Below are 14,653 nucleotides of genomic sequence, written 5' to 3'. Positions count from 1 at the left end.
TTATGTATTGATTCTCCATCTTTTAGGGTAAAACGAGGAACTGCAGCCGACAATGGAATGGGAGCAACCAGTGGAGAAAAGAAAGTTCGTGTTAACGAGCCTCTTTCCCGAGGTGGTGGCAGAGGTTTCAGAGGTGGCTGGCGGGGCAGATCAAGAGGTCGTGGTTATTAGTACAGCATGTAGAGGTTTTGCTTTTTCAGGTTGCTAGTAAGCTGCCTTTGCCAATGGAGGGGAAGAATCCGATGGATTGAGCCGACTCTGGCTTGCCCTGCCTGTCCAGCAAAGCATGTGAAGGCGATCTACTCGTGGAGAAAAAAGCACTCTTTGCTCTGGTAACTAGGTCTACCAGCAAATGAGCTTTCTGAGATATAGGATTCCTTGTTAGGAGAATGTGTTGGCGTTGAAGACTCTGTAGTTTCCGGGCACAAGGTTAGATTTACAAGTGTAAATTTGCTTCATCTGCAAATTGAAGCAAGAGGTGGTTTTTCATGTGTAGAAGAGTTCAGCTTTTGATGTCATTTTGCTTTGTATGCTGGCTCTCCGCAGATCTTGAAGTGCTTTGAAGTTCAAAAGCTTAGTAATCTGATTCTCTTTTGGTCATCATGGTTAAAGAGCCACACATTGGCTCCTTATTTCAAGTGATCTTGCGACTCATCACGGGTCACTTGCAATTTTTCGTATGTAAATCAAAGCCCCCCCCCCCCCCCCCCCCCCCCCAAAAAAAAAAAAAAACAACACACACAACCTAACACCCCCAATATGCACACATCTGGTGAATCTGAAACTGTAGATTCTGGCAGTTTTTTTAAATCTCTTCAGAACGTCTGAAGGCCATAGATTTTTGGCAACATCTTCAGATGTTTTCACACTTTTTAGTACTGCAGTGTTTCGGAGACCTTTTTCACCTCTTTGCCAAGATATAGCGCTAGAGCTCGGTGACATCTTGGGGAGGGGGGGGGGGGGGGGGGGAGAGAGAGAGAGAGAGAGAGAGAGAGAGAGAGAGAGAGAGAGCTGACGGTTCTCAATCCGCATGAACCTTAAGGTCTTTCTGAAGGATGCCTTGAAGGAGCTACTAATTTGCTATTGCTACACCCAGCGTGAACCCTAACTGAGTGATTCTCAGAGGGAACCCTAACTAGGAAAGCTGACTTAATTCTATCTGTGTGAAGCCCCTCCGCTGCTCGGCTACCTGCTGTAGCAACGGTTTTGTTCTTGGTGTTGAGGGACTGCCACAGGTTAGTTTGCCGGAGGGGATTCTCCAGCGGGCTGCATTCTTGTGTATGCTGTCACATGTACATTCACCCATCACTTTTCATATTCAATATTCTCGCAGGGTGTTTGTGTAGGCAAAGGGACATCTAAACTGAGTGAGGAGTTTAATCGACAACTATGACAGTGGTATCAACAATAATCTTATGATAGCGGTGATGGGCCGTGCCATCAAGGAAATATTGAAGAAAAATTTTGAACCCCTCTTTGGCATGGCTAACAAAAAAGAATCTAAGAGGTAAACTACCTAACCTTACCTCACGTTACTAGCAAGAGATGCTTAAGTATCTTGGTCATTTTAACCTTTCTTTAAGGGATAGGATCAATCATCATGGCTAATTTTCACATAACATATGAATCTTTCCCTCCCCATTATAAAGTGCTGGAGCATTGGATGAATCTTGAACATTATAACAATGTCCTTTTGAGACATGTAAAGTACCTTTTTTTTTTCACATCGCGCATGCCATTGCTTCTCTCAACTGTTGGATGTCAAAGCTCTCACTCAATATGTATGCTTCTCATCCATAAATGTGCCAGCCATTTAGAAGGTTAAATTATAAGACTTTCATTAGTGGCTTTCGTTTGTAGACACTAAGGTTTGCCTCCATTTGCCGATAGCCTTGATGCTTCTAAAATCATTAGTGCTTGATTCAAATCACAAAGGATTTTCTTATTTGTAAACCCCAAGAAAATCCTTCTGATTACTGCAAATTGATGGCTTGGTGGAGATCACAGGGTAAGCATACTGTTTTAACTTTTCTGTGGGCAAGTGGCATGTCCTACTTTGCAACGTCAGATCAAAGATTGTTCAAAAAGTAATCTTCTTTTTATAGTTGGTGGTGTATCTCACCTAAAGTCATGTTGAATCTTATCTCGTTGTGCACTTACATCACTTACCCTTGCCATGTTGCTTCGCTTGATGCTCAGAAGAAGGATTATGACCTTGTTTTTCTTGTGCTTTTTGTCCAATAGTTTGCACTTGGCATTTTACTCGACAATCATTGCTCATTTATTCAAAAGTTTTTCCTACATATTTAAACAATAGGTACATGCTTTTGCATCTTCTCTACAATATCATGATTTCATATAATCTTTGTAACTTATGGATTTCAAATGCCTTAAATGGTATCCCATCTTGTTAAGACTCACTCTACAAAGAAGCATGCAATGATGTGCTCCAAATGTAGCCCGATAATAGAATCAAGCAAAAGTCGAGGAATGTAGTAAGCATCATGCCATTGCAATTGCTAAACCATATTTCTTGTTTATACGCTCATGCCACCATTCAAATTTAAGAAGCTTATTCAAATCTAAGATGTACCTCGTAGGTCTTGATGTAGGGATTTGGCAATTAATGGGTGGAGGGTGGACAAGGTAGGTAGAGCATATGTGGATGATCTATGAGAAAAATTGGCACATTTGTCGTAGCGCATTAAGTTGATTTTATAATTATTGACATGCGGCAATATTTTCGATGCCCTATTCTATTGAAACACTTTGCAAATTTGGCTTTCTCAATTGACAATAAACATAACGAGAGGGTTGCAGGACATAATTCACAATACTCCCTATGCATTTGCATTCCTCCGCATTACCATTTGAGAGGTATTTTTGTGCAAAAATAGTATATACCACCTAAATAACTAATGAGAATGAGCTTTAGCCTATGAACATACCTTAAAGAAATTCACATGTAATGACATTACTACATAAAATGAGACGATTCAAGTCTTTGAGCGAGCTCAACACTTGCTTTGGAGCGAGTTTTTTTTTTGGGGACCGTCCTCCCCTCCTCAAGGTCCTCTTCTCTCTCTCTCTCTCTCTCTCTCTCTCTCTCTCTCTCTCTCTCTCTCTCTCTCTCTTTGAGCTACAGACGAAGGCAAGACGTGGCTGCAATTTTCACAAAATAGCATACGACAAACAACAAATCAATAGATCTGCATGCCTTACAATGCATATATGAACATGATCCAAGAGGTAGAGAGCGATAGAAATCATGAGAACGTATGCAGGTGCACCTCTTAGAGCGGAGTGCTACATAGGTACGAAGAGAGGAGAGACGAGAGAGAGAGGAGAGGAGAGAGAGGAGACAAGAACACGGATATTGGGTGCAATTTTCCTGCGCGCAAGTGTGAGCATTTTTCTCTTGCATGTATTTACTTATAGATTTCTTGAATACTCAAAGTGATTACAAACTGTTTGTTCGGACATAAAGTGACCATAGCTCATAAAGAGCTCTTTAGTGATACAATATTAATAAACATGCTATCTATTTCCATTGATTGCTTATGTTTCTGCCATGTCAGTTGTAATAAATAAATATTTTATCATTTTCATTACATACCTCTTTGTTAGAAAAGCAACTATTCGCAGCTGCTAAGTTAAGAATTTGTAAATCATACTTATAAAAATTAAAGGTTAACATTATGTGTGACAAATAAACTCAAAAATTTTTAAAAACGAATTTGCTTATGTCTACCGTGATCCACATACTACATATTTTAGTGTCGCATACCATGAGAATAAATAGCATATATCATATCTTGATGCATTAGGATATCATCTGTCATCGTCATTGATTTAATAATCATTTTCCATGAATTTAAAGTTCATTTCATAAATAAAAGGTATTCCTAATAGCTTTAAAAAAAGATATTCCTAATTCAAAGATTCTCTCAATAACAACAAAAACGATGCGTTAGTCTATAGCACGCAGCAACGGGCAATGACGAAGCACATAGATTTGTGTGTGTGTGTGTGTGTGTGTGTGTGTGTGTGTGAGAGAGAGAGAGAGAGAGAGAGAGAGAGAGAGAGAGAGAGAGAGAGCACTTCAAAGAGAAGAAAACACTAAAGGAAAAATAAAGGAGAAGAGAAACACAAATGTCGACCACCTCTTTATATGGACACAAAAGGTCTTTTGACTTTTCAGTTTCTTATGTCTTTTGACTTTCCACCTTCAAGTGTCTTTTCTCTATCCACCTTCATTTCTCTTTGCATTTCCTAAGTTCACCCTTCACTTACACAATATGTTTTGAAAGTTTTTTTATTTTTTCGAGATTGGGGAGACCTAATAAACCAAATACAAATCCAATTCCAAATCAAAATCCAATACTTTTTCATTACATACCCGGGTTAATAAAATCATATTACGGGCAATGGTGGTCAACCATTATACCATGATTTTGTAATCGGTGTTGATTAAATCGACACCAATGAAATGTGCTGCCTAAATTGGCGAATCTGTACTCGTACTGCTTAAATCGGCAAATCTATAATGATATTGCTTAAACTAGTGAATCTGTTCTTTGTTGATGTTCTGCTTAAATTGGTGAATCTGCACTTGTGCTACCCTAAGTTGGCAAATCTCACAGTTCAATGGTGCTGCCTAAATCAACAAATCTATACCAACTATCTAAATCGGTGAATCTGTATGCACTTGACCAACAGATTAGGAAAGACATAAAAGACATAAATATTTACTACTTGTTTGGCACTAAATTGGAGTATGTTTGAGTAGAAAAGTGCTTACAAACTTTTAATAAAAGCCTCCAATGGTATTCCCCCTTGTTGCAAAACTGCTCCCCTTAGGTATATCTAGAGTTTCTATGAAGAAATAGGTAGTAACCATACTGATAAGAAAGCCATGTAATTGGAATTTTGTGTACGTTTTTTGGTTGCTTTGAATGGGATCTTCTAGAGGGTTAGCATGTTGAACTAACTAGGTACTATAAATTTCAGACTATTTTAAATATTTAATTAGGCAACAATCAAGAAGCTCATTCTAAAATCCTATACCACATCCCTAGTATATTTGTTACCATATACATGTGGTAGTGATGTGTGTGAACACACTAGGACCGCCGGGGCATTTTTTTCCTCTTTAGGAGGTTTTCTCCCCCGAGCATTGTATATACGCCCATCACTCTAGGGCTACCTATCTTTCCATTGCACACTAAGTAACACACTCTCTATTGTGTGCCTTGAGCTTCCTTCGTATTCTCCAAGGTGTGTGTGTCTCTCTGCAACCCTAATTCCAACAATTGATATCAGAGCAGGTTGCGTCCTCCCGGGCTTAGTCGCCAGCTGCTCCAGCACACGTCTGCTCACTTTCTCCGATTACAGTGAGGTTTGGCGAGCGTTCACATGTTGACAAATATTTCGGGTAAGCTCGTAGAGCTTAGTCTACTTAGATTTTTGATTCGGGCTCATTTCGGCCTCCATTTCCACTACAGGCAGTGCTGCACATGCTATTTCGTCATTTTGTGCATAATTTTTGTCAGTGCCGTTTTTTGCATAGCAGGTGTCTCATAGTCTTCTACGGTTTGTGCTATATAGCACGTGTTGTTCCCGCTCCATTTCTCCTATTTTCGGGTAGTTTTCACATCATGTGCAACATTTACCATGGCTAACAACAACAACACAGATGTGTTCAAGATGTTTTCTGTTTAGATGGGGACAATTACCCCATGTGGGCTTATATGATGCAACACGTTCTTGTGTCAAAAGGCGTCTGGAATATTGTGCAGGGCATTGATGTACGTCCTGGTTCTGAGGATGTAGGCGATGTTGAGGATGTTGCAGGTCTTGCTGCAAGGATTGCTGCTATTAGAGTTGTTTTGCCTACGACAGAACAAGCTCATTGGGATGTTAGGGATGTGCAGGCTCATGCATTGATTGCGTTGTCTGTGAAGCGCACCATTGTTTCCCATACCCGTTCAGCAAAATCTGTAAAGCAGGCTTGGGATATTTTGGCTGGTCTTTATGCAAGTCGCAATGAGGCTAAAATTGCTTTGCTGTGTAAAGAGTTGGAGTCGAAGATTATGCATGAGGAAGATGATATGGACACTTTCCTTGCTAGTGTCAAGGATATCAATGCGAAACTCATTTTTGCAAGAAGTCATTTCAGACAGTTCCCTAGTGCATACTGTTCTTGATGCCTTACCAGATTCTTACCAGAATTTCGCTAGTACTTGGAGACTTATGACCCAAGGAAATCCTAAAGTTGTCAAGTTTGATGCATTATTCACATTGCTATTGCAAGAGTCACGTTCCAAAAAAAACAGGACTAGGCAGCGTGCAGTTGAACAGGCTTTGATTGCTTCTCAAAGAAAGGGTGGTAACAGCAATGCAGCTACTTCTTATGGTTCTGCTGCGAGTGGCAAAAATTCTATTCCTAATGCTTCTGTTGGCAGCACTTCGTCTGGCAATTCTTGTGATAAGGGCAAAAAGAAGATGCGTTGCCATTATTGTAAATCTAATGATCACTTGATCAAGTCGTGTCCTAAGTTGAAGGCCAAAGAGGCTAAGAAGAAAGAGGGTGGTTCCACTGCAAATGCTGGTTCCACTACAAATGCAGCCATTGTTGAGTCTTCTGTGAAAGGAGACTGCGATGCTGATGTTGATGCAGAATGGGCTTTTAGCGCAGAGTGCACTTACAATCCTGCTGTCCATGATGCATGCTTGTCAGTTGATTCACATGTGTGGTATTGCGACAGTGGTGCTACAAAGCACATTACCTCACATTGTGAATTGTTTACCTCTCTCGAGTCTGTCCCTCATGGGAATTCAATCACTTGTGCCAACAATGCCTCTTATCCGGTTCAGGGAGTTGCAAAGATTGTGCTTACTGCTGCAAATGGCAGTTCCTTCACACTTTTTGATGCACTTTATGTACCTGGGATCAAGAAGAATCTCTTGTTTGTATCCGCACTTGCTAGACTTGGAATTGTAGTAAAATTTGTGGATAACAAATATACAGTTCATGATCTCAGTTTTGGTGATGAAATTGTTGCATCAGGCCTTTTGTGCCATGGGCTATATAAGCTCCCTTTGTATGACAAGTGTAGACAAAATTTTGCAAATGCTGTTGCAGATTCAAGGGCTATTTCAGATGCAAAACTTTAGCATGCACGTTTTGGTCATCTGAATTTTTCCAGTTTGCTGCGTTTGCACAAATCTGATATGGTTGCTTCTTTGCCGCCTCTTGAAGCACCTGTCAAACATGTTTGTGAAGGCTGTATTTTGGGTAAGATGCAGCGTTCTAAGTTTTGAAAGGATGGTTCAATTCGGGCCACATGCAGGTTGCAGCTTGTGCATAGTGATGTTTGTAGGCCCATGCAAACTCCGTCCTTGGGCAATTACTTGTACTTCGTGACGTTCATTGATGATTACTCCAGGCATGCATGGGTATTTCCGCTTAAAGCGAAGTCCGAAGTTTTTATGTGCTTCAAACAATTTTTGGCTATGGCTGAAAATGTCTCGAAATGTACTATGGGCACCCTCCGTTCCGATCGAGGGGGGGAGTATATGTCTCATGAATTCAATGCATTTCTGGCTAGTCGTGGGATAAAACACCAATGTACAGTGCCTTATACACCTTAACAAAATGGTGTTGCTGAGAGGAAAAACAGGTCACTGCGGAAATGGCACGATGTATGGTCAAAAGTCAAGCTTTGCCGCATTCCTTTTGGCTTGAGGCCATCATGTGTGCCACTTATGTACTTAATAGGTGTCCTACAAAAGCTTTGCAGTCTATTACTCCATATGAAGCATGGCATGGTAGAAAGCCTTCTATTGAGCACATGCGTGTTTTTGGCTGTTTGGCATATGCTTTGGTGCCACAAGTGCAACACAAAAAATTGGATGATAAGGCTGTCAAATGTATTTTTGTTGGTTATAGTGCTGAAAGCAAAGGTTACAGGTTATATCATCCGCAAACAAAACGTATTCTGGTTTCACGGGATGTAGTGTTTGTGGAAGATTCTGTTCAGCCCTTGCTGTCATGTACTAGAGACAGTAATGTAATCTTGCCTGGCTGGCTCATGAATGGAAGGCAATAGGATATGGTGCCATGATGACCGGCTGCCCGACGCAAGTAAGGAGGGTTGGGAGATCAAGGCTTTTAGTCACCCGGTACATCCATGCTCATAGTTCTATGGCCGCAGCTGAAGGCTATGTCTCAGAGGCGATGGCCAAAACTGAGGATAGCCAGATGACTTGCTTTTCTCTAAAGAGTTCTTTGATTAGCATGATTGTGGCTATGATCCCTATTCATCGTGGATGTCATAGTTTTGATGTCTTGTATAACTTACTTGAATTCAATCATGACTACCCGGATCTTCATTATCATCTCTTGTGTGATTTTTGTTATCATGACAATTGTCGCACATGCTCTCATGTCTACCATCACCATCGCATAAATGTTGTTCCTCTTCTTTTAATATAGCCTCATGCATGAGCACCTTTTTGGAGATGTTTTGGTTAAGGTTGATGATGATAAACTTTGCTAATCGCCATGATCCCTCTAGCAAAATTGGAAGTTAAATAATTATACCACCTTTGCCTGTGTTGAGGTCGACATTGAATATGTCTGGCGGTAGGACTAGCAAGTTTGGATGGACACGGATGCCGTCTAAAGAGATCTCAATGATCCAATAGACGAACCTTGAACTCTAGAACCTGGTGTTCATTGGGCTATAAAGCTAGGAGCTCACCACTTAGTGGGAATGACCTCAAAAAGATACCAAGGTGTTATCGCGATATTAATAAAATCATTTGTAATTCGGAAGCGGCAAACCATAACAAAGAGTACAGCGCATTTTGGTCATGTGTAGCCGCAACGGGTGGATGTACTATGGCCAGTGCGCATGCAAGGCTTGCAAAGTGATGTAGCCCGATGAAAGAGTGTAAGAGGGAGAGAGAGAAAGAGAGACGGTTGGATGGCGGCTATAGAGTGAGTGAGAGAGAGGGAGACATAATATTATGCACACTGCTCTCCCTTTTGCGATTGAAGTCAGCGAGCTGTACAAAAGGGTACAAAAGCTAGTCTTGCGGTAGGTGCACCATGCAGTGGGCGGTAATCCATGCAGCTGGCGATCTGTGAATGCCGCCCATCAAGAGGGCTTGAATTGGTTCGGTTTGCATGCAGGCGGGGGTGGTTGGCATGCAATTCAATGGACCTCGACTCACTGTTGACGAGACTACAATAGAGGGGGACGCCTTGAGGGGTAGGCGGGCCATGTCATGGACAACTAGGCTCGTCAAAGATTGTCTTTCTTTAGGCACTGCAAAATTAGGGGAGCGCCGACGTTTGCATGAAGAAACTGCACATAGACCATGGGTTTCCATGAGGAGCAAATGGCTCGCAGTGACTGCGGCCGTTTTTGAGTGTTTGCATTGTCGTTCAATATATTGCTGCTGGTAAATCATTGTTGAGGCGACCATGCATGCTGATGTGGCACTGTAGATTCATGATTAGTTGTCGTCCGTCCAAGCGGCGGATCAGTGTTTCCAAAGAACATTTTGAAAAAATTGGGCTTTTGAAATTTACGGGGTTTATTTTGGAAAATTATAACTAAAACCACGGAAAATTTTACATTTATTTTAAATTGTATATTTTTAATTTGCAGATAGAAACCAAAACCTAACAGGTGCATTGTAAACTGTTTACAGGTTTTTTTGTGAACAATGTACACGTGGATGCTGTCCATCGATAGTTGACTATTTTGCTATGCTGATCATGAGAATATTCAATGACTAGAAACTCTTATTTAATTTTATTTTCTTTTAGCATTTATATAATCTTGGGGTTGTAACTTGTCGCATGGTCGCGTGAGATTAGTCTTAGGACAGTCTTATTCTATGTCTATTTCAGCTTAGCAAATTAGCCTCATGGACGCTTGAATGGAAGATTGTTTCTTGGGATAGTTCCTATGAAGTCAGTCACTCAGGCACCGAGAAACATCTCAATTCCATGGAATGTGACTTCCTAAATGTCAAATTACATCTTTTAATTCTTCTTCTTTGATAATATGTACCTCGGAAATTTTCAGAGTTCTCCTTCCCAGAGTACATCCTTTATCTAATCACATGTAGCCTCATATGCATCTCTCATTGCATTTACAAGTTATAATGGTATTAACAAAAGTAATGAATATGCTAACCATGCTTAAGGTTTGCTTACTGTGCAAAATATCGTAATGAATACGCTAACCATGCTTAAGGTTTGCTTACTGTGCAAAATATCGTGATTCTTAGTGTACTATTTATGTAGTGTCTTTTTCTATACTATTAATAATGGGGGGGAGGGATTCCGCCCCCCCCCTCCTTGACATGTGTCGAGAGCTCTTGCATCCGGTGAGTGGAGCTTGCAACTCGGTGACTATGCAAGAGAAGAAGTATAGAATTTTAACGTCATAGGAAACTATTCCTTTACACGTGTCGCAATGGAAGCGCAAGGTACAGGCTACGGGCATTACTCTCTTTGAATATAGAGCGGAGGAGCGGATGGTGCCAGACCTGTCCAAGCTATTAACCACAGGACGACCGTCACCTGCAAAATTCAAATCTCTCCGCCTTGGTCCCCTTTCCTCACTCTCTCTCGAGTCCCTCCTTTCCTCATCTTTCTCCACTTCAATTCTGTTGCGTGCACCTCCTGCAAGAGTCCGGTGGAGTTGCATCACTTCTTCCTGAGTATGGCCATCATGGTGGAGGCGTAGAGCGAGAGGCTAGAGTACTATGTGATGCAAGCCAACACCTACGGCGAACAACACCTGCAGAGCGCTAAGCAATAGCCGTTGCTCTGTGCCGGTGCTTGGAGCTTGCCATTGCCATGGCCCACACACCTATGAGCGGCAACATCTCTCTCTCTCTCTCTCTCTCTCACACACACACACACACACACACAATCGCAGCAGGAGCACCTAGGATGCCTCCGACAGTAGCAGCTACGGTAACTTTGAGTGCCAAGAGTCGGGGAGTGCACGTTCTGTGCGTATGGGGAGAGAGAGAGAGAGCCTGCAGCTCCAACAGTAGCAGCTACAACGACTTTGAGCGCGAAGAGTGTGGTTTGCATGGGCATGAGTGCATGTTCTGTGCGTGTGTAGAGAGAGAGAGAGAGAGAGAGAGAGAGAGAGAGAGAGAGACTGCAGAGCACCGTTTTTCGGTAAGTGATGATGTCTCTCCAGGGCATCACAGGCCCATGTGACATCCTCTCTCTCTCTCTCTCTCTCTCACACACACACACACACACACCCACACACACCCACACACTCTCATCCTGATGGTGTGCGCAGTACAGGCTCCGATGGTTGATGTTTGACTTCTCATTGTCTGTACACATGCACGCACACTTGTTGGCTTCAAGTTGTAGCATGCGTGCGCACACACTTACTCCTACTGGCGTATTGTATCCTTCTTCACCTGGGCATATTGGCGTTCGTGCTCTGCTACAGTAGGTGTTACGCATTTCGAAAAAAAATAATACATAGGCAAATAAAATATTATAATGGGCCGCCACCGAAGCAAGGGGCGAAGACGGGGACCATGTGGGAGCGCAGGTGAACGAGTGTGCAGCTGACAAGCAACGTGATATTTATATATGTTAACATAGAGGTTAGAAACATAGATTTCGCGAGGGTGGGTTGGTTTTAGTATGGGTGATATTCGATTAGGGGCTAGGATCGAACACTCTGTGCCGCTTTTGGAAGCTAACGGATTGACTAACCCGTGATCAAAGAGTTCATGGAGGAATCTAAGTATTAAACAAATAAAGCCTGAGCCTGCCTATTCATGGCCATTGCAAACACTTTTGATCCCCCCCCCCCTCTCTCTCTCTCTCTCTCTCTCTCCCCATCCAACCTTGAAACGAGGTAATAAATCACATGGAACTCTCATGATGTATATCTCATCCTTGAAACAAGGCAATAAGCTCTCATGATAGCATCTTTGTGTGCAATGGAGCTAAGTGCATGAGATGAGGGTGGGATATGCATGCAACCCATTCAAGGTATATGTATGTGTGTGTAGATCAAGCATTTGGGACTCTAGAGGCACCAAGTTTGGCCAGTGGTGACTTTCCATTGACGTTGGATTGTGGTAGAACCTGTTGCGGCATCCAGTGTTACTTGCAGCTCTAGAGATGATTGCCTTTGGCAATAGCAGTCAGCGGTTGGGGTAGTGTGGACGACGCAATGATATAACAATGACACAATTGGTGCACAAGACATTAACACACCACAAATTAAGGAAACTTCCGCAAAACATAATGATTTTTTTTGTTTGTTTTGGTGCAAGTAGTAGATGAGGTAAGATACACACAACCATGATTCATGGGTATCTACCCCTTTGTGGGAATGGGGATAAATTAAACACCCACCAGGCAATCTCCAAAGTGGGAGAGGGTGATGTGAGCCTACAACAAAACCTCGATGGTGGATTGGTACGTCTAATGCTTTAAGGTTCCAATTGAACCCCCGTCCTAGCTTGCACAAGGGCTCTTCATCACTCTCTTCCAACCTTCCATGTTCGACATGATTTTGAGCCTTGGCCAGGAAGGTTTCAACCCCTAGCTCCATGTAGCCTCATGCCCGCACAACCATCTTTGGGTGGTGGTGAGTAAGTAGCATGATAGAGGAGAGTTTAGTGGAGAGTTCGTGGGAAAATCATTTTTGTAACTGCACACTTTTACCTTTCGTTGTAACTTCCAAGGAGGAAGGTTTAGAAAATTTATTGAGGTTTTATTAACTTTACACACTATCATAGACGTCTCTCTCTCTCTCTCTCTCTCTCTCTCTCTCATGCACACATTCACATACGCACATGAACACACACATAGAACAACCTATAAGTGTGCAACAAGTTTTTGAGAATTTAGCGTAAAACGTCAAAATCTCAAGAAATCTCGTCTAACATGGAGAAATGGAGCATCCAACCACAACCAGTGGAGAGAGACCTTGCAAATTTTTGAGAAATTTAGTGTAAAAACCTTTAACTTTTCGAGAAATTTAGTGCCTACAATAACAAAATCCAAAAAGTTCTCGAGGAACTTTCTATCCGGGATGTCGTCTCTTAGAATGCATTGATTGCAAGATATGTCCAACTTGGGCACAGCCAAGGAGATTTGGCTATTTTTCAATGACAGTTGAAAGCGAGGGTTTCTCTCCAAATGTTTTTAGGTTCTGGGATGTTTTTACCCGATGCAGAGAGGGCATCTCTCCAGATGCAATGTTGTCTCAAGGAGTGCATTTATTGTAGGATATGTCCAATAGGGTCAGGTCAGGCAGAGAGATTTGTTTTCAACAGAAGCAGTGAGAGGGTATATCTCTAAATGCAATCACGTACACTTGCAACTTGAAGGATGGTGGCATTACACAAAATGTTGATATGGGCAAAAGAATTCACGATGATATCCTTAGTCAGTGATTGATTGAAGAAATGGCATGCTTGGCACTACCTTGGTCGACATGTATGCCAAATGTGGTGTACTTTATAAAGCACTAAACGTGCTTGAGGAGCTTCCTGTCCAGGATGTCATCTCTTGAAATGCATTGATTACAGGATATGCCTAACCTAGGCAGGAGGGTCAAGGAGCTTTGGGTTGTTTTCGGCGGATGCGACGTCTTGAAACTGCCTTGATCAACATGTATGCCAAATGTGTTGCACTTCATAAAGCACAAAAGGTGCTTGAGGTGCTTCGTGTCGAGGATGTCCTCTCTTGGAATGAACTACTTGCAAGTTATGTCCAACTTAGGCACGACCAAGCAGGTTTGGGTGTTTTTCGGTAGATGCTAAGTGATGGTGTCTCTCTAGATACTGTAGATAGTGTTGGCATGCCTAAGGTAAGAAAATCCGCAGAGCACTGCCAGAGGCAATGCCGCCGCCGAAGGCGGCGCCGTTGTACTAGTAATAATAATTTGATAAAAGATTACGATGTATCTAAAGATTGCAGAATATGTACCTTCAAGAAAGAATCAAATAACAAAAGTAAATAAAATAAAGTAAAATATTGAGACTACACTTATCTATGATAAAAGTATGTCTCAACGATCAAAGCCATAATTGTTAGACTCCGCTCGAGCGGGGGTCTCCGGGGTGACGGTGGGACGTGATCATCCGATTTTAAAAAACCACGGTTCGGTGTTGCGGGGCGCGCGATAGTCCCGGTATGGGGACGATGGACGATGGGACATAGTCTTGACCTACAATTTCTCCTCAACTCGTTGTTTGCTTACCCACGGACGTGTGAGTGGGTTTGAGAGCACCCGATAACGGGAGTGTCCCCCTCCACTTCACAACATGGAGGTATCGGGGGAGTCCGTCACGCACGAGGACTCCATGACCCAGTTTCTTGGCCGTTGGCTCTTCGTCGGCGAACGTCGGCTCTGCGCTACACGTCAACGGGTTGTCCGTTTTGGATGTTTAGGTACTCCACGTGGATGCCTCAACTTCCTCTTCGAGATTAGCCATGCACACTGACGAACGCGCGCCCGAGGCGCTCCTCGTTCACGATCAATGGCTGTCGGTAGATTCGGTGGCCCCCGAGACGGTCCGGGGCATTTTCGATGATTTTTCAAGTTAGCCCAAAGTGGCCTGAGAGAGTTCC

General features: G+C 42.5%; 1 protein-coding gene across 2 annotated transcripts in view; it reads left to right on the top strand.

Annotated features, from left to right (window-relative positions):
* Positions 1–600, top strand: part of LOC147439038 (apoptosis inhibitor 5-like protein API5) — a 39,857-nt gene extending 39,257 nt beyond the window's left edge. For both annotated transcript variants that reach the window (XM_086484984.1, XM_086484983.1), the window contains exon 16: positions 27–600. In XM_086484984.1, the coding sequence (XP_086341110.1) occupies positions 27–171 (145 nt within the window). In that variant the 3' untranslated portion in view covers positions 172–600. The remainder of the gene's footprint in view (positions 1–26) is intronic.
* Positions 601–14,653: the final 14,053 nt, after the last annotated feature.

This window comes from Adiantum capillus-veneris, chromosome 16 (assembly GCF_014529385.1).
Source record: "Adiantum capillus-veneris isolate H3 chromosome 16, ASM1452938v2, whole genome shotgun sequence".
NCBI lineage: Eukaryota > Viridiplantae > Streptophyta > Polypodiopsida > Polypodiales > Pteridaceae > Adiantum > Adiantum capillus-veneris.
Note: the sequence above shows the minus strand (reverse complement) of the source record. Positions and strands in the feature narration are given on the sequence as shown.